The sequence below is a fragment of the Trachemys scripta genome, chromosome 2, assembly GCF_013100865.1.
Source record: "Trachemys scripta elegans isolate TJP31775 chromosome 2, CAS_Tse_1.0, whole genome shotgun sequence".
Taxonomy (NCBI): domain Eukaryota; kingdom Metazoa; phylum Chordata; order Testudines; family Emydidae; genus Trachemys; species Trachemys scripta.
The window spans coordinates 84297727-84322288 of record NC_048299.1 but is presented as its reverse complement, the minus strand read 5'-3'; the positions used below and the strand labels follow the sequence as shown (position 1 = coordinate 84322288).

Below are 24562 nucleotides of genomic sequence, written 5' to 3'. Positions count from 1 at the left end.
CAAGAGTAAAGGTTGTGCCTCGGTCTCATGTGGAAGCAGGAGAGCGATCAGACTCTTTTATATATATTGCTCCAGTTCAGTTTGGCGGGAACTGTTTGTTTAGGATATGCAGTCGATGAGGTTGAGATGGAAGAGAGGAGTGGTGGGGAGGAGAACAGATTCTGGGAATAATATAGGGGAATGTAAAGAAGAGGAAAACACATTGTGAGAGGAGAAAAGGGGAAACAAATTATGGGGAAAGAATACAGGAGAGGAGTACAGTGGACAGGGACGGGGGGGCAGCTGAAGCGTCACAATGGCAGGAGAGAGGTCGAACGACGAGAGAACAACCACCAATGACTGTACAGGAAAATGAAAATCCAGAGCCCAAGTTTCAGAGTTGAGTGAATATGATATTTGGAATCCGTGAAGGTCCTTCTGAGTCCAGTGCTCTGGGTCCGTCCCTTTGGGTCAAGTGGGGTGGCCGGAAGGCCCAGACAACTTTCAGAGCCTTCAGCTGGTAGGTGCTTAGGAAAAAGAACCCCAAAAGTCTGGGGCTTCTCAGACTCCATCTTCTGGCAGCTGGTAGGGAGAGTAAAGGGAGGCTGCATGGCCCAGTGCAATAGGCTGTCTCCTCTAAAGATACATCAACACTAAATGCTTCTTTTGGTGCCAGGTAGAACTCATACATGCGTTGAATAGAGTAAAGACACACCTACAGGGCATGGGTATGTACTAGTGTACATACCCTACAAAGCCGTCTACTCAGCCAAGTCAGCCTCCCTGTTTACACTGCTATTTTTAGCCTTGTCGTGTCTTGCTACCTCCTTGCTGCTGGAGCCTTTCCCCATGCAGGAAAAAACTCCGGCAGTGGAGAAAGACTCTGGGGGGGGATGGGGAGGGCAGCAGGGAAAGGCTCCAGGAGCTCCCCACTGCTGAAGCCCTTCTCTGCCACAAGGAAAGACTCCAGCAGTGGGGAAAGTCTCTAGCGGGGGTGGCAACAGGTAAAGCCTTTCCCTGCTGCCTCCCCATGCCAGATCCTTTCACCGATGTATAGCTACACACTGCAGTGTGGATGTAGATTGCTTTTCATGCCAGCATCAGTAATGTGCAGTATAGTCTTCGTCCAGTGTGGTGGAGAAAGAGGGTGACTTGAAGAATTTGACAATCTTGGCGTAATCCAAAAGTTTCCCCATATTGCAAATCTCACTAGCAATAGGTGCAGCCACCTTCCCAACAGAAGGAGCAGATATCACTCTCTTATCTCTTCTTGAAGGTTCTGTGAACCGACCAGTATCATCTCTGCCGTATACGGACTGAGGGTCAGCCAACTTGTTCTCATCCAACTCCCAGACAATTCCAGAGAAAATAAAAAATGCTGAGCCAGGCTTTCCCAGCATGGAATAATGATGACACTGCAGTCCAGTCCATCCCACTTTCTTCCCTAGCAGCTTCCCATACACCCTGGAACTGAAGCTTGCATAAATCTGGTGCTTGGGTTTTTCAGTCTGAGATTGTCAACACTTTTTCCAATGCAAGGTCTATTTAGTTACTGGAGTATGTTTCTTGTCTTCTGTAGTCATGCTGCCCTCTACAGCATTTCCTGAGCAGAAACTTGAATGTACCTTGTGGAAATAAAACTTTAATTTTCCATTTAAAGCAATACAGAATCAATGCTCTCAACAGGCTGGGGAATTACACAAGTTAATTCTGAACTTTATTCATGTTGCTCCACTGCACTGTCAAATTGTTGACATCATCTGCAATTCTGAGATTTGTCTTTCACTAAAGTGCATTGCTCCAGCTTGTTGTCAAGTCAGGCTTGTGTTCCTTTTAGAAAAACACAGACAACTCATATCTGGCAAGATTTGCTTAAAGATCCATTTTGACATGGATTTCCTACGTGAGCATGGAGACACTCAGAAAAGAGCAATGAAAGCTGTTCCTGTGAGTTAAAATGATAAATTGCTACCTTCTTTCTGCTGCTTGATTCCATTCTCCCTTCTCCTATTTCCCAAGAACAGAAAAGGTCAAATCATTGACCTATTGCAACTCAGTATTTTTCTAACAGTAAACACAAATGTTTAAATGGTATCTCCTATGGTATCATCCTGTGGTTATCCTACCAGGAAGCCAGTGACAAGCATGTTTTGATAGCAAGTAAATTATAAAATGTGAATGAAGCTTTCTCTCACACTTGAAAAAATAGAGTTAATATGGCTAGCAATAGGTGACGTTGTGATATTTACTGCAAAGTAACCTTATATAGAGTTTCTTTGATCACCAACTAGACTTGATCTCAACAAAATAAAAAAATGCAATTTTGGTCGTTATCAAATAAGGTACTGATTAATATAGTTCTAGAAAAAATGGACTGTTTTTTCCAATTAATCACATATTAGTAAAAGTCCAACAAAAAAAGTAATAGATATAGACAGGTAGGCATGGATATTAAAACTATTATGGCTTATATTACAGTACCCACAGAGATAGGGGCCTGTTGTGATAACAGGACCAACACATTTTTCCTAATTATAAGCTCAACTGTAAAAAATGAGTGAAAGTTCATAAATTGTCACAATGGCTTGTTAGATAAAATTGTTCAAGAAAAGATGTAAGGAAGAGACAGGAGGACTGAATTAATTTAAACAGACAGGGGTTTACTGATACCACTCAAGGACAGTGTTAAGATTACGACTGGTAAATAAGAAAAGTAGAGGACCGGAAACTAATGAACCAAAACTGATGTGCTGGCAATTAGGTCCATTGGTGGACAAAATAATGAGAGGATGGACTATTTTACCCAACACTCACTTTTGGACTTCTTAAAAATATTTTTGGGAAAAATTAACAGAAGCAGCAACTGTCTGCCAACAACTTTATCATCCTGGCTGCCACCCTTACCATTTCCTGGGACCGTAGGCCTTCCTTGTCCTAATCCTGATTCCTGAGAGATGTCCTGACCAGACCAGGAGAGAGAGAGAGAGAGAGAGACCCAGATGACACCACCACCTCCACTGGCTCCAGCTAAATCTCAAACATCACCTGGAATGGGAGACTTCCCCATCCCTCCCCTGTGCTTTTCCTTCCCATCTTATTTCTTTTCTTTCCTCTCTCTCTCCTTTTGCCTTCTGTTTAATAAGAATCCTACTTAGTTGGCTAGAGTACACTGCTGTGATCCTGTGACTAGAGAGGCAACTAAAAGCAATGACCTAATGCTGATGCTGGTACAAGTTTGCTCGGAATGGCTGATAAGAATCATAGAATCATAGAAGATTAGGGTTGGAAGAGAACTCTTGAAGTCATCTAGTCCAACACCCTGCTCAAAGCAGGACCAATTCCCAACTAAATCATGCCAGCCAGGGCTTTTTAAAGCTAGGCCTTAAAAACTTCTAAGGATGGAGATTCCACCACCTCCCTAGGTAACCCATTCTGGTGCTTCACCCTCTCCTCCCCCCCAGTGAAATAGTTTTTCCTAATATCCAACCTAGACCTCCCCCACTGCAACTTGAAATGATCACTCCTTGTTCTGTCCTCTGCCACCACAGAGAACAGCCTAACTCCATCCTCTTTGGAACCCCCTTCAGCTACCTTCAAATCCCCCCTCACACTTCTCTTCTGCGTAGACTGTCAGTCCTTCATCAGTTAAGATTGAGCCGATCACAACACGTCTTCCAATCGTCTCTCGCTGCAGACTAAATAAACCCAGTTCCCTCAGCCTCTCCTCATAAGTCATGTGCCCCAGCCCCCTAATCATTTTTGCTGTTCTCCACTGTATTCTCTCCAATTTGTTCACATCCTTTCTATATGGGGGATCCAAAACTGGACGCAATACTCCAGATGTGGCTTCACCAGTGCTGAACAGAGGGGAATAAACATGTCCCTCCATCTGCTGGCAATGTTCCTACTAATGCAGCCCAATATGCCATTAGCCTTCTTGGCAACAAGGGCACACTGCTGACTCATATTCAGCTTCTCATCCACTGTAATCCCCAGGTCCTTTTCTGCAGAACTGCTGCTTAGCAAGTCGGTCCCCAGCCTGTAGCAGTGTATGGGATTCTTCCGTCCTAAGTACAGGACTCTGCACTTGTCCTTGTTGAACCTCATCAGATTTCTTTTGACCAATCCTCCAATTTGTCTAGGTCACTCTGGACCCTATCCCTACCCTCCTGCGTATCTACCTCTCCCCCCAGCTTAGTATCATCGGTGAACTTGCTGAGGATGCAATTCATCCCATCATCCAGATCATTAATGAAGATGTTGAACAAAACCGGCCCCAGGACCGACTCCTGGGCTCTCCGCTTGATATCGGCTGTCAACTAGACATCAAGACTTTGATCACCACCCATTGAGCCCAACGATCTAGCCAGCTTTCTATCCACCTTATAGTCCATTCATCCAATCCATAGTGCTGTGATTGTGTTTTTCCAGCAGTGAGGTTGCAAGTGAAAGTCGACACCAGAGACAGAAGCTTCATTTTTCTATTTTTTTTGTTCTTTTCTCTCCCCTTTTGCGTGTATTTGTCTTGTTTGCTATCTTAGAAGACGGGACTGGACTTTAACAGCAGCAGCAGCAGCAGCAATGACAGCTCCAGACCATCTCAACTAACTTCTCTTTTCTCCAGAAAGGACAATTGCCACCATTTTCGATACCATCTAAAAAACTATCAAATAAGGGGAGTTTTTGCTTCGGAAAACTTTCTCTAGTTAAAGAGAAAGGGAACGAGGCATGTTGTTCAAATGACAGTTTTATTTTACACTTTACATTTCAAAAGCTTCAACTGTTTTTACTTCTTTTCTTTATCTTTAATAAAAGTTTCAATGGATATTTAATGGTGTGCTTGCCATGGTACTAAGCAGGCGGACGTCTCTGTATACCAAACCCCAAATCTTTTTTAAAACTGTTTAATCTTGGACAGTTTCAGAATCATGTTCACAACTTTAACTCTTTGGGCCCTTTAGTCCATCTAAATTAATACAACGTACCCCATGGTGCCAGACACAGTTCAAACACATAGCAAGAGACAGTCCCTGTTCCAAAAAGCATACAAGCTAAATAGACAAGAGAGATGAAGGAAGTATTATCATGCCCATTTTACAGATGCAGAATTGAGGCACAAAGAAATTAAATACATTGCCCATGGTCAGACATGAGCTGGGAACTGAACCCATCTCCTAAATCCCCATCCACTGGCTTAGCCACAAAAGGTCATCTTTCCTCAAAAATAGAATTTCTCTATTAGTGATAGCCAATATACAGCCGTTGTTTCTAGAGTTGGCGAACTGCTGTGGTCTAGGTTCATGTACTTCATGAAACCTTTATTGTCACATCACTTTGGTCTTTTTTGCAGTGTTTTGAAATCAAATTCAGATATTGCAGTATCAAATTTCTCTGTGGCAGCCAGGCAGACTGCCAATACGTGAGCCTCCTTGTAAGGACAGAGGCATGTTTGGAAAGTATACATGTGGCTATACTTAATAGAGAAATTGTATATTTGGGAGAAGGATGATATTGTGCTTAAGACGCTGGATGGGAACTCCAGAGATCTGACTTCACTCACTGGGTCTGCCACAGACTTTCTGTGTGTCTTTGGGCAAGTCACTTCTCTGTGCCCCAGTTCCTCATTTATATATTTCTCATGTTTCAGATGAAGAACTGAGGCACACAGAAGTTAAGTGGTGACTACAGAAGAATTCCAACGTTCATGTATATTGGGTGGAATTCACCTCCACGGGAGAGACAATGTCAAGACTTGTGCACAATGTCAGACCTGGGGTAATTATTGATTAGTTAGCCTAACTTTCATACCTGGACAAATACTGGAAAAAATTATTAAACAAACAATTTTTAGGCATTTAGAGGATAATAGGGTTATAAATATGCCAAATATAAAATTGCCAATATGGATTTGTCAAGAACAAATCATGCCAAATCAATCTAATTTCCTTCTTTGAAAGGGTTATGGGCCTAGTGGGTAGGGGGAAAGCAGCAGATATGATTTATCTTAATTCTAGCAAATCTTTTGTCACTGTCCCATATGACATTCTCATAAGCCATCTAGGGATAGGTCATCTAGATTAAATTAATATAAGGTGGTTACATAACTAGTTGAAAGCCCATACTCAAAAAGTAGTTATCAATGGTTTGCTGTCAAACTGGGAGGCGGTATCTAGTGGGTCCTACAGGAGTCTGTCTGGGTCTGGTACTATTCAATATTTTCATTAATGTATTGGATAATGGAGTGGATAGTATGCTTATAAAACTGGCAGATGACACTAAGATGGGAAGGGTTGCAAGCATTTTGGAGGACAAGATTAGAATTCAAAAGGACCTTGACAAATTGGAAAAATGAAATAAACAAAATGAAATTCAATAAAGAAAAGAACAAAGTACTTCACTTAGTAAGAAAAAATCAAAATGCACATCTGCAAAATGGAGAACAACTGCCTAGGCAGTAGTAGTGCTGAAAGTGATCTAGCAGTTATAGTGGATCACAAATTGAATGGGTCAACAGTGTGATGCAGTTACTAAAAAGGCAAATATCATTCTGGGGTGGATCAACAGGAATGTCATATATTAGACACAGGAGGTAATTGTCTCATTCTACTTGGCACGGTGGAAGCCTCAGCTGGAGTCCTGTTTCCAATTCTGGGACAAATTGGAGACAGTGATAAAAAAGTTTTAGAAAACCTGCCCTATGAGGAAGGATTAAAAAACTGGGTATGTTAATCTTGGACAAAGACAACTGAAAGGAAATATGTTAAGGGCTGACAGTGATCAGTTGTTGTTCATGTCTCCATGTCCACTGAAGGTAGGGATAAGAAGTAATGAGCTTAATTTGCAGCAAGGGAGATTTTGGTTAGATATTAGGAAAATCGTTCTAATTATAAGGCTAGTTAAGCATTGGAATAGGCTTCTGAGAGGGGCTGTGGAATCCCAGTCATTGGAGATTTTTAAGCACTAGTTAGACAAACACCTGTCAGGGATGGTCTAGGCATATTTAGTCTTGTCTCATCATAGGGGCTGGACTAGATGATCTTTCAAGGCCCTTCCAGCCCTACATTTTTATGATTGTATGTTGGACATGGGCCTTGTTCTAGCTTTTTCAAGGGGGTGACATTAAAGAGACTGCTCTTCAATCCTTACTCATACAAGGAGTCCTTACTCAGGTGGGTAGTTCCATTGACTTCAATGGACCCATTTGCATATAAGTGTCAGTGAAGTGAGTAAACTTTGAAGGATCAGGATCATATTTTGGAAAGTCTCTGCCAGAAAAGAGTTAATTGATTCAAATGGAATTGATATGAAACTAGAATTCACTTCACCTAGGCCTGCACAATAGATTACCTCCAACATTATAACCTATATGCTTAGGAAATGATGAGAATTGTGATCAATAACTCAGCACTGGCAGAATCTTAACTGACAAGCAACAAGTTGACTGTTCTGATAATCTGAGTGTAATGAAGAAATGAACTCAAGACTGAGTTACTTAAGATTCTTGTGTAGAGTACTTTACCTAAAAAATTACATATTAAAACACTATAATTTTAATCAAAAAGTCTAATTATCAATATCAAATATTGTAAACCTTCTTAAATACTTTAGAGGTTGAGTTTTCTATTATATAATGCTAGCAAGTAGTTTATAATTTAAAAACTATTAAAATGAATGTGGTCAACAACATGAAGAGTTCATCTCATTTTCCCATTCTCAGAAAAGGAAAAGAATAGACTGTGTACTTACTGCCAATATGTTTGGATAACCTGCTACTATATTCAGATTTCTTAAATCTCAGTAGGAACACAATAGTAGCTAAATGCTATATCTTTCCTGAAAGAGCGATTTATTTGAGATGTATCTCAATCCACATCTCCTCTCTAAAGGAAAAAGAAAAACTCAAGGAAGATTTTTAGCTTTGTTTTAAACCCAAACCCTGGCTAAACTTTAAAGACTGTTGCTGGATTCAACAAAAAGTAACTATACAATTGTATTTTGATATACTTGACCTGCCAAAAATATTTGACTGAAAGTTGTATTATTTCCTTAATTATCAGCATAAGTTACATGCTTAGTTGAACCAGTAAGAAAAGGCTTTGATTGGTGCAAGTCATTACATAGCATTTCCCCTTGTGACACCAAGCGAAGAATGAGAATGTAGACTAAATAAGGTATATTCTCCCTATTTTCAAGCATTTGATTCTGAGGGATGACCATGATTTCCAATAAATGTGCATGTTCCCTTTCTGGTATCTAGGAATTTTGGAATCATATATATTTATTTGCAACTTCTAAGTCTACACATCCGTGTGTTTCTAGTTTGGGCTCTGGAGAACGATGATTGTTTTTCTTGTTGTTAAAGAGACTTTATGAACCCCAAAAGGACTTTTCTCTTGCCAGGGGATTAAATTTGTTGATAGGTGCCAGGATGAAAGCTACAGAGCTTTAATGGTTCTAACATACAGAAATGCCCTGGCAAGCGCAGGTCTCCTTTCGAGGACCCTGAAGTCAGTGAAACAGTCACGCGCAATATTATTACATTATATTTATATTGCGCATTTTATCCCCAAAGATAAAAATTGCATTTCATAAGCTCTATGCATATACCACCCCTGAAATGCACACTAGGTAGAGGGTTGTAGAAAAATAGTACACCTCACCCAGAACAGTATTAGGGAAAGGGGAACTTTTGGCCAGGACATTAGAACTAACCTTTTACTTGTATAAAAAGTGACACAAAGTCCACAACTAATCTGGTTTCTAGGGTCTTATCATACACACAGTATACAGTATATGCTGCATGCCACCCAAATGATCCAGGATGCCAGAATATGAACCTGTGGTTTCAGGAAGTCAAAGTTTTGCAAACACTGAGTGAAACTCACTATTCTAAGAGCTAAAAAGTGGAAATCAAGTGGTGCACAGGCCTTGTGCTGGGACAAGTTTCATTCTTGACCCCTAAAAACAACCACTCCAATGGTGCCATCCCTAAAAGGTCTAAGATACCCATACATAATGTCAAACAACATTTTATCGAGTCAAACTGGCGGAAATTCAGGTTCAAATGATAGGATTTGCGTTTTTAATTTTAAAAGTTAATCAGCTCTCAACTACATTATTAATTATTATTATTATTATTATTACTACATTAGCTCTTAGGAAGCCCGATCAAGGCCCATTGTGCCAACAAAGAAGACAATCCCTGCCTCAGAGAGCTAACAGTCAATGTCAGATGGGATATAATAAATGGACTAAATAGACAAATGGGGCAAGAGTGAGTGAGAGGATAATGTAACAAAATGAACAGAGTTTAACAGAAAAATAGACGTCACAGCTTGTCACTTGTCTAACCATTGCCAGGTGGGTGGCAATTTTTAGGCATATAGCAGAGGTGGGATTTAAAAGGGGACCAGGTGGCAGCTTTTGCAAATTGATTAAGGGTTTTACTCATCTACAGTGGATAGCCTGGGAGAAAGCAGAAAAGTACTTGATGGAGAGGAGGTCAAGCAGGCAATTGAGGCTGCCCTCACTGGTAGAGTAAAGGCAGATGGTAGCTTCATATATTAGCTGATCTGATGGGGACAGAACAGCTAAATGTTGAAGGGACTTGAAAGCAAGGAGCTTGTGTTTGATGTGGAGGAAGAGGGAGGGAATATTTTAGGTTGTTTAAAAATGGAGAGAGACTCCACTGAAGCAAAATGGAAAATTCTCTATATGAAATCAGGAGGTAGATTTCGCCGATGGGTAGGTATGTTTACATCTATATGGAATTAAATCTTTATGTGCTTTGATATCTGTGCTCCCAGTCATGAGACCCTGACCAGAGACTTTGAAGCTTGTTAGGTCAACTCCCCTGTTTATCTAAACCCCAATTATTCCAGTGTCACCATAGATCTTTCAATGACCTTTAATTTTGAAGCACTGCCATCATAACTATTGTTTTGTTCTTGAAATGATGTGAAAACAGGTGAGCTAGGGATTGACATGGCAAGTTTATCAAAAGTATGAAATGTCAATGAATCTAAATAGGCTTGTCTACCTCTCCTACGGGAGCTGTAAATTTAAAGGACAATTCCTTGATTCCTGCTTGGAAGAATTTGCTATTTAGTTGGAGAAAGCTCATGCATGAAAGGTTATGTAAGAAGGGCTATTTTTAAGCCGTATAGGAAAGTATGGCCTCTGCCACGTACTGAGATCCTAACTGGTCTTTGTGCCATGCTTATATGTACCCTCGTTCCTCTGCAAGGGACTGGCAATTTTATTCCTTTGCGGAGCAAATATTCTTAAAACAGACATTCAGGAGAGGATGTTGGTATAAGGACTTGCCAGGAAATGGCAGTTAGCATCCCACTTCCCTGAGGTACCTCAGCTGCAGATAAAAGAGGGAGAGAGAATGTTTTCTGGAGTTGTAACACAGGATACAAAGCAACCACTGGCAAAGAATAAGCACAGAGTTTTGTTTTGTTTTTCCTTCTGGCAACCGGTGACCTGTGTGTTTTGGCCCATTCTATAAAGACGACTTATACTGTATGAGGCCCTAAATAAGGGAGAGTCTCTTCCCAAAAGGGGAAGCCAATGTTTACAATGAGTCTCCACTACCTAGGTGAATTTCAAGTTGGCTTTGTCCTTAGACAGTTTAAGGCATTTTCTGAATGCTCAAATAAGATGTAAAGTATTTATAGATACTGCACAAGAATATTTAAACATTCTTCTAAATAGGATTATACAGTCACAGCAAGAAGACATAAGGCCTGTGTTTCTCCAAACAATATAGCCATGCACACATTTAAAATATCCAATTTGTTTAATTTTTTTAAAGGAACTTCATATTTCAAAGTTTGTCCCTTAACACAGTACTGGCAAGATACTGTAATCCCTCAATACAAGTTTAGATTATAGCCCGCTGCACAAGCAAACATTTAATGTGTCTGACATTTTTATTTGGATTTAATCTGTATCTGAATAAGCCTCTGTCACTGAGGCAGTTCAAAGGCAGGATTTATTGATACAATGATCAGCTCAGCAGCCTAAGATGATACCCTCTTAAAAGAAAACCTAAAATGATATCCTTTCCTGGATGAAAACCACTATACCCTCCTAGAAGACAAAGAGGGTTCTCAAACACTCATCTGATGACAAAGAGGGGAAATTGACCCTAGTACAGATAGAAAACTAGGACTTCCCTGCCTGATCAGAGATACTATTCTGCTAAAAGGCTTTTCTTTGCAATCCTGTCAAAGATCCAAGTTCTAGAAAGAGGAGTTCATTACTGTAAAAGGAACATTCACAATGTTTAGAGCCCATTCCAGTGTATCAAGAATACACAGACTATAAAAGAGTAACAGTAACCGTATTTATATATAAATTGGCACATGAATACCATGGTGATAGGCTCACTTTAGAAACACCCTGGCTCATATTAGACAGAAAACTGTTTACATGTAAAATGCATTCCTGAGAAACTAAATAGTGTAATCATGATTAATTTTACACCTGTATTTTACAAATCACTCCTTGTGTAAATCAACATAGCTCCAGTCTGTGAAACTTCACTTATATCCTCAGCTGAGCATAAAGCCCTTTGATTTTATGTTGCTTGGGGCTTTGTTTGCTTTTAACTTTTATCAGTTAAACAATGAATCATCTAAATCCCTCAATCCACAGCATTTTAAAACATTATTATAAATTTTATTATGATTATGATTATTATTATTAAAGGACACTATGCAGAGGTACAGAATATGGACCAACTTGACTGTTTCAATCTATTATTTCTCAATGATGGCATAATCCAGGTAGGTAGCACCCAAAAAAATCCAGTTTCGGTGTGTGTCTACCTCCCTGCCCTGCTGTTGAATCAGCAATGCCGTATTAGCACAGCAGTGCAACTGATAGTATGCCAGTACTGTAGCAGAAACTCGTTCCTCCCCTCCCTCCCAGCCCCAAGCAGCTGGCAGCCTCTCAGCAGGTGTCATGGGAGTGGAATTGCTGCCCTTTCTCTGCAATTGAGAAGCACAATGTGATGTTATGAGCAATAATATGACAGTAGCTCCCAGGTGGCCCTGCATAACAAAGATCATCAGGCTGGATGTGGCCAAGGAAAGAACTCAATGTGTATATATGGAGGTAGCAGGGGATAAGAAGTGGTACTATGAAGTAGACCTGCTGGAAGCAGGAGACGACATGGTAAATAGGGCAGAGGGTTCCAGCATGGGTGAACAGGGGCATACCAAACTTGGAAGAGGGAGACAGAGTAGGGCTTAGATAGCTATTTAACTAAATCTTTACAAACAAAGGGGCACATCCTGCTCATCTGCCTTACACAAGAAGCCCCCTTGAACTACTGTACTCTCATGAGTAAAGGGAGGAGGATCTGGCCTAATCCTGAACAGAATGAGATCAGTGCCCTAAATCACTAGTTCTCAACCATGGGTACACCTATCCCTGGGGGTACGCAGAGGTCTTCCAGGGAGTGCACCAACTCATCTAGATATTTGCTTAGATTACAATAGGCTACATAAAAAGCACTAGCAAAGTCAGTACAAACTAAGATTTCACACAGACAATGATTTGTTTATAAAGCTCTATATACTATACGCTGAAATGTAAGTATAATATTTATATTCCAATTGATTTATTTTATAATTAGATGGTAAAAATGAGAAAGTAAGCCATTTGTCAGCAATAGTGTGCTGTGACACTTTTGTATTTTTATATCTGATTTTGTAAGCAAGTAGTTTTTCTGAGGTGTAACTTGGCGGTGCAGAAGACAAATCAGACTCCTGAAAGGGGTACAGTAGGCTGGAAAGGTTGAGAGCCACTGGCCTAAATCATTAGAGCAGCAGCCATGTTCAGGGACATATTCATCACAATGTAAGCAGGCACCACTCTAAGAACTTCCATGGAGTTGTACTCACTTAAGCCAGAGGTGAATTTGACCCACGGAGTATAAACCAAATACTAAAACAATGATCAGAGAAGCAAATCCAGACTGGCTGATCTCATGCTATAAAGTTTATTATGTCTGTAAAAACATCTTAATGCTCTTGCACAATTGTAAAAAATAGTTTTTATTCTGAGTGAAATAGGCAGTCATAACAGTCCAAACAATGACACTGACTTTTAAAGCACCCAAATCTTTGACTCACATTTGGGCCAAAACATATTGTTATAACTATTACTCCACTCCAAGCTTTAAAAAAAAAAAAAAAAACTTGATATAAATCTATTTGGATTTTTAATGTATAAAATTCAGGAATTACTTTAGGGTGTGCCAAACCAATTTTAGCTAATAAATCTTTACAATCAGGCAATTAAGATTTCCTTCAAAGGAATGCATTTTTCCCATGTCAGTTTTATCTCACAGCATTTTAATATTGCCAGTCACTTTTCACTCTCTACTTGTTATGAATATTAAAATATTTAATACTGGATTATAGTTTCAAAGCAGAATTAAAAGCCAGCTACAGACTGCATCAATGTTTTTTTAGTCACATTTTTCTACAACAAAACCCCAAATTATCTGTAGCTTTAATAATCCATATTCCCTAGTGGACCAACTATTAAACTGGGACTCTAGACACCTGGGTTCTAGTCCTGGCTCTGCCCATGGTCTGCTGTTTGAACTTTGGCAGGCAACTTCATCTTTCTGTGCATTAGTTTCCCCTTCTATAAAATACAGACCTCTTTTATAAAGTGCTTTGATATCTCTGGATGAAAAGGGCTAGGTATTATTATTATTACCTGCTGCTGTCATTTTGGGACATTGTTCCTCAAAGCATCAAATGACAAAATGGCAACTTCTGTGCATGCATTTGATTGGCTAACAAATCTCATTTTTTTACGAGGTTCAGAGAGCTTGATTCTCAATTTTAAGCAAGGGAGTGCTAATTGGTAGGTACTCTAAGATACAAAATGGCACCAGAGAGTGCTGAAAAAACATTGTGAAAGTTGTTATCCCTAGTAACAAAGATACCTTCACTTTCAGGTCTCTAACTACATGAAACCAGTCTTATAGATATAACTATATGCAGCAATGGTCCTTACTTCAAAGTTATGTATCACCAGAATCAAGCCATAGGCCTTTCCTACCAGATACCTCTATATTTTGATGATTATTCTGCCATCTCAATCATAGAGATTTTTAAACATTCTGTGCCAAGGCGGGCAAAAATACTTCAGATGTACCCCAAATTGGGCATAAAGAACAGCCAATCATTGCTTTTCAAACAAAAAAAATAGCCACAAGATAATCCTTGTGTGGCCATTTTTAACATGGAATTGCAAGTCACATTTTGGGCCTAGCAACACACAGCGATGTGTCCTTTTAGACCACTATACAGCTGTAGCCCCAGAACCCTGCTACAGCTGGTAGAATGCATCTGTAGCACACACACACTGTTAAACAGTGTGAATTAGGTGACTGGAGCTCTCTCACCTCCAGTAAAATAATGTTGGGCCTGTTCCTGTGTGTGTTCCCCACCCACTGATAGCCTTGGCAGTGGCCTTTACATTTCTGGATTTTAAGAGGAAATCAGAATAAAAGGTTCAAGTTCCTCATGCTTCAGATGTATCACGTAGAGCAGTCATCCTTCAAATGTCAACATCTTGACCACGCTTACTACATTATAATGTCTGAGACACAACAGGTGTTTCCTATTTTAAGGAGGGTAAATGCTGACCTTTAACTACCACCACTGGATTTTGCTTTGGAACATCAAGTAATTTTGTTCTTGACACCTCGAAAAACATATTGGAGGGAAGGTCCTTAAGAATTCAAGCTTGGTTGGCCCTCACCCTCTCTTCTTTCCTTGCCTTTGCCTCCCCCAAAAGAATAAGCACTACTGATTTCTGTTAGGTACATACTGAATCCGTTGCCACAATAAGCAAAATTAGCCTGATTTTTAGGGGAGCACCCTGCAGTTCAAGCAACGTGCTTTTGTAAAAATCAGGGGAAAGTATCTCAAATTTAAATGCGAGCTAGTGATGAGTATAAGGAATGACTCTCTTCCGTCAGGAATCACTATTACAGCTTTCAATATTTAATGTCCTTTAGTGAAGATGCCAATTTTCTATTTCATCTCCCCTGATGAAAACTCTTTTGATGTTTAATGGCTTTTTAGGTGTAGATGGCTGTTTAGTTATTAAAGTAAATGGATACTAAATGAACAGATAATCAGGATGCAGGAAGACAGATGTACAATTTATGCCAAGGTCAGGGGCTAACCTTGGTGTTTGTGTTGTGTCTGACTGATGTCTTACCTTCCATAACAGCACAGCCAAAAACAGGAAGATGAGAATTCCCACCAGCAAACTAATAGCAATGATCCATCCCACAACATAACCACGAGCCTCTATATTGTGCAAGGCCTCAAAGATCACCTACAAAGCAATTAGAAAAGATGGTTTACAACTGGAAGCTGTATAGTTTTCCCTGATACTCATCTTATTAAATACACAGCAGTTTAGTTTCACTGATCATATTTCTAATGTAAACAAATATTGAGATGAAATGTACATAACTGTTTAAAATGAGAAGCATGGAATGTGCCCTCAATTTTGTGCTTTCAGACTATTTTTCGCAACGATTGGATTTGAATCTCAGTAAATATCATTCAACAAATACCTGCTTTGTCATTTACCCCCAGATACGGATCTTGCTCCAGTACCTGCCTTCAAAAGTGAACAGAGGTTTGCAAAGAACACTTTATCCTCCCGTTGGTACAAATTCCCATGACAGTGAAAACATTTTGCACTTCATTCATCAATTTTTCAGTGGTGCCAAACTCCCAGACACTTCATATGGAAAACCGCATATGCTGAATGAATAAACTCTTTTCACTGGAAGCAGAACGTTCCTCCTTGCTTCACTCACTGCCCCACTTCACGAGATATGCAGTTCGAGTGAAGCTAGGGTTTCAGTGGGGTCCTCCTCATTCCAGACTTTAACAGGTGCACAGTGAATGAGGAAAGGACTCCTGAGGATCCCTGACTTCATTCACTGTGCACTTTTGTCTACATATACTTCTCTGTGTTGCAATGTCAACCATGCACATGTCCCATGTATGGCCTTGCTTAGCTGTGCATTTAGGTGAGCAAAACGTATTGCTCTTACACTGTGTGTGAATTTCAAAGGCTTATAATTCAGTCAACTAAAAACCAATTTTCACTGGAAAACTCAGAAGTGATGCTCTTCAAGGGAGGCTATTTCATCACATTAACCTCAACTTCAAACAGCTAAGACTGTTTTTTAAAACGGGGAAAGAGAATGTTCCTCCTCCAACCCAGGCTTACCCATTTTTGCTCAAACTTTTTCAAAAATTCACATTTGGTTAGGAATTGTTGACTGGAACATTTTAGCCAGAAAGGAAATTTTTGGAAATTATAAGTGACTGAAAACAGGGGGTTAGAATTAATAACCATCGCAACTTTAAGATATTTCTATTGGAAGAGAATATAAATGACATGCATCCACCTATGAAATATTCATGGGTTGGGCAAAGTGGTGCTTTTCTAACTCCTCCTTTCTCTCCCGTCCTTCTGCTGCTTGTCATTGAAACAGCACCATTTATGACCCAGCAATGGTATATGTGTGTGTGTGGGGTGGGGGTGATGTCATACAAATGTACATACATGGCTAAAGAAATTATCTGTAGAAATTAGATACACAAGTAAAAGAAAGCTAAAATTTGGGGCCTTCCACCTTTGATAGTGCCCTGCTAAATAACTCCTCATTTCAGCACTCCACAGGCTGATATTAATGAGACTGGACCATACCATTTGTGGAAGAATGATAAGAATACAGCAAAACTTACACACATTTCATGCAAACAGTTTTTGTACCAGTTGGTAATTCTATCTATCCACCAGATCAGGGGTAGGCAACCTATGGCACACATGCCGAAGGCGGCACACGAGCTGATTTTCAGTGGCACCCACACTGCCCAGGTCCTGGCCACCGGTCCGGGGGGGCTCTGCATTTTAATTTAATTTTAAATGAAGCTTCTTAAACATTTAAAAAACTTTATTTACTTTACATACAACAATAGTTTAGTTATATATTATAGACTTATAGAAAGAGACCTTCTAAAAACATTAAAATGTATCACTGGCACGCGAAACCTTAAAGTAGAGTGAATAGATGAAGACTCGGCACACCACTTCTGAAAGGTTGCCGACCCCTGCACCAGATGTTTGATCTGAATGTAGCATGAACAGCAGCAAATGCATAAGGGAAGCTGAAACATATTAATCGGTGGCTGCCATTTTCAAAATATTTTCCCACAGCCAATTGCACCAGAATCCACACAGAGTTCTGTAACCATCAGCAAGGCCCATTTCCCCTCTTCTCTGCACTGTTCAAACAGCAGTTCAAGGCTACACTTTTCTTCAGCAGGCAATTGCACTGGGAAGAGAATTCAAGTACAGTTTGGGACTTAGATCCATGAAACCGTACATCTCTCTACTGCATACACAAGGCAAGCAAAACGCAGACCTGTTATTTTAAATACAGTTTGCTCTGTGAGAATGTGGGGGAAGTAGGTTTGACTAAATGATTCTCTCTAAATCTGAGATTCCTTATTTTTCATGGATTAAAAAGGAAACAACCAAATGAGCAAAAGAATAAAATCAACAACACATAAATGCCACTTTGTATTAAAAAACTCCAAGCTACTAATATCACCTTGAAGTGAGAGGTTCCTCTAATGCAGAGGTGGGCAAACTATGGCCCACGGGACCCTCCTGCCCAGCTCCTGAGCTCCTGGCCCGGGAGGCTAGGCCCAGGCCCCTCCCCTGCTGTCTCCCCCACCCCCTGCAGCCTCAGCTCACTGCGCCACCAGCACAATGGTCTGGGTGGCAGCGCAGCTGCCGAGCCATGGCCTGACCCAGTGCTCTGTGCTGCGCGGTGGCGTGGCTGGCTCCAGCCGGGTGGTGAGGCTGCCTGTCCTGGTGCTCGGGGCGGTGCAGCTCTAGTGCCGCCAGCCACCGATGCTCCAGGCAGCGCAGTAAGGGGGCAGGGAGCAGCGGGGTTGGATAGAGGGCAGAGGAGTTCGCGGTGGTGGTCAGGGGGCGGGAGTGTGGATAGAGTTAGGGTTAGGGGTCGGGGCAGTCAGAAGGCAGGGAACAGGGGGGTTGAATGGGGGCAGTCAGGAAGGAGGGGGGGTTGGATGGGGCGGCGGGGGCAGTCAGGGATAGGGGTTCTGAGGGCAGTCGGGGACAGGGAGAAAGGGTGGTTGGATGGGGCAGGGTTCCCGAGGGGGGGGAAGAGTCAGGAATGAGAGGAGGGGTTGGATGGGGCAGTGGGGGGCAGTCAGGGGTGGGAGTCCCAGGGGGACGTCGGGGGCAGGAGGGGTTGGATGGGGCAGGAGTCCCTGGGGGCATAAAGGGGTGAGAAGCAGGAGGAGTTGGATGGGGGTGGGGGCCAGGCCACGCCTTGCTGTTTGGGGAGGCACAGCCTCCCTTAACTGGCCCTCCCTACAATTTTGGAAACCCGATGTGGCCCTCAGGCCAAAAAGTTTGCCCACCCCTGCTCTAATGCCAGTCATCTTGGAGAGAAGCAGTGGTTACATTTACAATTCTTTGTGGTTTCTTTCATATATTGCAGAAATTTTAGTGAACTGTTAACTTCTTTAGGCTTACAGAGGATATGGTAGAATATTTTACTTTAGCAAAAAAATTAATCCAAATTCAAGAAAATGTTTCCTTTAAAGGAAAATAAATCAATGTGAACCAGCAGGTATCATACACTGTTCCTCCCTCCTTTGGGAAGAGCATCAGAATAGCTGGTCCCAAATTTAAAGTTTCAAATGTAGAATCTGGATCTGATCGTGTGTGGTTATGAGTTTGAATTCTCAGAATAACCCCTGAAGGATGAATTACCCCAAGCACTTCTTTTTGCTAAGCACAGAACTACTGGAAAAGATTTAAAGATGTTCTAAGCTGATCACCTCCTAAGTAATACCCTCCCCATCTCCCAGCAAACATCATGGTACTAACATGACATTTCCCACAATCGCATTGTTCAGCCTTCATCTGTCTGACACTCTGTAGCTGTCTTGTGTTATTTCCTTGTACTCTGTCTACGTCAATCTGTTTTCTCTTGTCTCATACTTTGATTGTAAGTATGTAAGTATTTGGGGCAGGGACTTTCTTTTTTGTTCTGTTTTTGTACAGCAACTAGCACAATGGAGTCCTGGTCCGTGGCTGGGGCTCCTATGTGCTATGGTAACACAAATAATAAATTATAATAATAATGAGATGTCCGTGCTCTGTGGTAATTACCTTTCACCTCAGAAGTAGATAAGCTTTAGCGTTAAACATTAGCACAAAGTGTGTGTAAAGCACTTTGAGATGTCTGGATGGATGGAGAATTTCCTGTCGAGTTTGGGCTGTATGTGTTAGGAAAATGCCACCTTCAGAAACCAAACATTTTATTTTTAATCTTCCTTGTATCATTGTGCCAGTTTGGAAAGACGATACAATGTGTCAGAGGCAGCTGGTTTCTAGTGGTGGCTACAATGTGCTTCTGTCCTCTAGAAATATAAACCAGCTGACTGTTGCTTAAAAGACCAATACCAGTTATTTCCCATTGGAACTATAGGGAAAAAAACTTTACTATCTCATATGCTGTTGGGCAGGAACTTTGGCAAATGCTGACTTTTCAGTGGTGGCTATCTGCAAAATTAGGTGGTGTTCTCTAGCCCTTTCATAGTGTACAAATGTCCATGTCCCAAAAATCACTGTCAGAATAGGCCTTTTGTCAACGGATAGAGACCAAGGACTTAATGGAGATGGAGAATGGACTATATGATCACCTCTCTAGAGATAAAACTCTTTAGATCAGGTTTGAGGCTGGGATAATTGGGAGAAGCCTTCACAGTCACAGCTCAAACTATGCTTGCTCAGTGGGTGGGGGGGATAAGAACTGTTTTATTCATTATCTGGTGTCTTCTGGCACTAAATCAACTGTAAATCCTAAAAATAAAAACTTATTACTATCTTCTTTATGGTTTTGTGGTTTGGAGAGGAGTGAGGAAGTTGTATATCTTAATTTACTGATCCCTCTGAAGCCCTCAAATACTAACCACAACCAATCTATAGGCACAACAATGATTAAGCCTACAATTATCGTATTCATGGCCATGAGAGTTCTAGTGAAGAAAAAACAAAAACAAATAATCAATACATCATACGTCAGAAAGAGGACATAAAACTGGACTGTGGGAAGCTGGGAGAAAAAGAAGCAATTCATCTCTATAGAGAGTTTGGAGGCAGGCAATGACTTTACTGTGCCAACCTGCCTCCCTGGTGTGAAATGCTTACAACTGAAAACTATGTCAGAGAACAAATCTTGGACTTCCCATTCCTGTCCAGCTTGATAGCACAATTTCTTTAGGACAGCTATCATGAAGAGTAATGTAATGCTGTCTCAAATCTGACAAACTTCCCACACAGTCTTGAAGCATACATTATTTGTACAGGAGACAAGGGTGTGTTGGGGGTGGGGGCAGACTTGATCTGAAAAGAACATGAAACGGTCATAAAATATGGAGTGAATTAAAGGTTTACTTTTGAGCTCTGAACAAAGGCCAAGGAAATGCAGTGGAAAAACTAGGTTCTCTCTAGAATATCAGGACTTCGATCTTTATATTTCTCTTTTAAATTTCACACTATGCTTATGGATTCTCAAAGTGGCACTTTAAATGATGAGAAGGGGGAAACTTCTAAGCTGAAATGCCCTTTTTCATTGTCCATACTGTATGTTGAACCCAGTGTGCACGGATGCCATGCAGAAAGTGCTCTTGTTCCTTAAGAGCAATTTCATCCTCATCCTTTACAGTAATGCGGAATTGCACAATTTCATTGCTCTCTGAAATTTTGAACTCTTTTGACCAAGGACATTTTTATCAGCTCAACATTTTGCTTTACCAAATTAGAGTTTTATGTTTCTGACTATCTTTGTGAACAAAGAGGGGACTACAGAAATCAGTTGCTCTTAAAAGGCTTATTCTTTACCATTGCAATTCAGAAAAGTATTTTAACATGTTCTTACGTCCTATAGGTTTTAATGGTACTTAAGCATGTGCTTGAAATTAAGCTTGTACTTAAATTCTTTGCTGAATAGGGATGGACTATTGAATCAGGACATAGAAGAATGAGGAAGATAATACAATGAAAATTGATTTCAAATGCATAATTGTCAAATCTTCAGTAGTCCTGCCTCGACTGCATTCCTTTTTACCCATATTCCTAACAGAGAAGCACAATACATTCTGAGTACCATACACTGTTCTACATTTGGGGATACACACATTATTAAAAATAATATTGTATTCTTCAGTAAATACTTGTGAGAGGTAATGTTTTGAACCACTGCATACTTATTTAAAATAACAGTACTAACAAATTGAATAACTTGTTCTTTTGAGTACCATTTTAGGGGAGTTCCAGTAGAGATGTCATACACACAGGAGGTTTAAGTATCAGACACTGAGATACCCACATGAAAGCTTGAATGTACATGAGACACTTATGGGCAGTGCTTGGGGTGAGATATTTCACTACCTGTTCACCTCCATGGGATTTGCCAATTTATTTCTCAAGACAAACCCTACTTTTTGGGGTGCTTTGCTGCAGAAGCTTCAGGCATGTCAGTTTGAGTTCTCCTTCATCCACCCAGCTAGGTGGGCTCTCACTTTCTCCTGAGAGGGGCTGACAATTATTGGATTGGTCTGAGTGAGATGAAATTCAGCCTATCCTTCCGTCCATCCAGATTCTGAGCAGCGTTTCTTCTTGCTTTACTGATAAATTTAATATTTCAACTGCTTGACTACGCTTTGGTTCATTACGAAATATAGTGAAGCAACCAAATAACCAATATCAGTCAGGTTTATTGCTCTAAGCCAATAATAATATAGTGCTGGAAAAAGGTTCAATATGCCACCAGTCTCTAGGAAGCCATCTCATGCACAGGTGTGCTCCCAAAGTTGCTCCCCTAAATCCATCTTTTTATACCTTTCCCATTTATAAGTAAAAGTTACAGTGTACACCATCTGAATCTAGATTTAATTAATCAACTATTTGGTTTTTCACGGTGTGCCCCCTTATATCTTTGTTCATAACACACCCACTCCAGGTCCCAAGAGCATGAAGACACTTCTTTGGTTTGCATCAGACTAGAATATTTTTATGTCTTAATCTTTACAGTTTCCTAATCTACTTAAACCAAAGCTGACTTCAACAAATGCCAGGTGTTATGGGATGCTTAGCATAAGTGAACAGGATTATAGTAAAGATAATGGAATTCCTTCTCCTGTACAGAAGCAGTTGCATGAGGCTGTCACTGGATCTAACAAGTCAATCACTACAGTCTTCTAGGACTAAAATTATTATTCTGTGAGACACTTCCAGAGGAGAAGTGTCATCTACATGCACCACATGGCCTCAAAGACTGCAAGTCTCACCTCTGTGAAACTACTAGTTATAAACATCAGTTTCAACCACTATGAAATTATGTGAGTCTTATCATTGCAGGCACTAAGCCAAATCCAAATCCTGATCACCTTATTCACATGATTGGACGGGGCTACTTGCGTGAACAAAGTGAGCAGGATTTGACCCATTGACATCGGAGTGAGAACACATTGGAGGAAGCCAACAAACGGGACTTTGGAGCTGTGCTCCGCCTCCGCTCCAGCTCCAGGCAAAAACCTGCAGCTCCACTGCTCCAGAGCCGCTCCGCGCTCCAGCTCCGAGCTCCGCTCCAAAGCCCTGCCAACAAAACTCAGAAAAACTCCTGATACAGCCTTTAAAATTGATATCTACTGATTAATGCAACTGTTCTAAAAAAAGGGATAGCCCATCCATTCAGTAATATTTTCCAAAGAGGATCCTCTTGCCATCTAATTGGCCTTTATTTAGGGTTTTGCACGTCTCTTGCAGAGAATCTATGAGAGTTTGGGAAACGAATGAAACCACATTAATGGACTTGTTATCATAAGTATTTAGTACACTAATTTGGAACCCTCTCACTTCCTGTTTCATAGTGTTCCTGTTTAAAATTGTTTGAGCTGTGAAACTGTGTGCTAAACTGCAAAAAAAATAAACCAATGAAATCAGGACAGCAAGTCAGCAGGACTGTCTAAATCAGTCTTAGCTAACAAGTCTTATTGGCTTTACGGAAATTAGTGTGATAGTATGTCTGAGGAAATTCTGCTTTCATTGCTAGATACCAACTCTGTCAGCTGACTCAAAGGGCTGGTCCACACTAACCCCCCAGTTCGAACTAAGATACGCAACTTCAGCTACGTGAATAATGTAGCTGAAGTCGAAGTACCTTAGTTCGAACTACAAGGTACTTACCGCGGGTCCACACACGGCAGGCAGGCTCCCCCGTTGACTCCGCTTACTCCTCTCGCAGAGCAAGAGTACTGGCATCGACGGCAAGCACTTCCAGGATCGATTTATCGTGTCTAGACAAGACGCGATAAATCGATCCCAGAAGATCGATTGCTTACCGCTGAACCCGGAGGTAAGTATAGACGTATCTAAAGGGCTGGTCTACACTAGGGGGGGATCGATCTAAGATATGCAACTTCAGCTATGCTATTCACGTAGCTGAAGTCAAAGTATCTTAGTCCTCACGGCGGCAAATCGACCACCGCGGTTCCCCCATCGACTCCACTTACTCCTCCTGCCGACGTGGAGTATGGGCGTCGATTTGGGGATCGATTTATTGTGTCTAGTCGAGATGCGATAAATCGATTCCCGATAGATCGATTACTACCGGCCGATCCGGCGGGTAGTGTAGACTACCCAAAGCATGTGGCCAAAGCATGTCAATGAACAGCAGCTCAGATGGAGCCAGTGGCCAAATGGATATGGTATAGCATTCAGTGGTCAACAACAACAACAAAAAGAGAGAGAGAAAGGGATTTTTTAAAAGAAGGGAGTGAGAGGAATGGACAAAGAAATTATATCCCCCTCCACCCTGTTTCTGGTTACAACTAAATAACTGTGGTTTGCAACAAGTATTGTTCTCAGCTGCATTCCACCAGAAGGAGGAGAAGGGAAGAAAAAATATGACTACCTTGAGCCAAACCACGTCTTAAATTTTTCTCTCAACACGACCCTATCCAAAACATACTACAGTGGAGAAACCAGCAAACGTATGGAAATAGCATAAGGGAGCCAGAAAATAGCATTCACATTAGAAAAGACTGAAATCACAAATTGATTTACACTACTAAAATATGCCAAGCATGCTCCCCTTCCGTTTCATCTTCTCAGAAACCAGCAGCAAGCTTTTGTTTAAAGATTCACGTCTTTTCAGAGCATGTACGATGAACTCTATAATCACTGCAACCCAAGGCCTTCCAGGGACAGGAAAAGGACAGTATTTTTTCCAAGCATTTGATAAGAATGAAATACAGCAGACCTCACATTGTGATTAAATCATGTCTAAATTTTGAGCACTAAATAAAAACAACCCCTACAGTTCACAAAGTGCTAGTCATTGGGAAGGATCCCCAAAACCTTTACAGATTGTAACATATAGGGGTGAAATCCTGGTCCCGTACGTTTC

At 40.9% G+C, this 24562-nt stretch overlaps 1 protein-coding gene across 1 annotated transcript in view; it reads right to left on the bottom strand.

Moving 5' to 3' along the window:
* ITGA9 (integrin subunit alpha 9) overlaps positions 1–24562 on the bottom strand; it is a 305446-nt gene that overhangs the window by 7975 nt on the left and 272909 nt on the right. The window contains exon 26 of the mRNA XM_034759490.1: positions 15241–15360. Coding sequence (XP_034615381.1) covers positions 15241–15360 — 120 coding nt within the window. The remainder of the gene's footprint in view (positions 1–15240; positions 15361–24562) is intronic.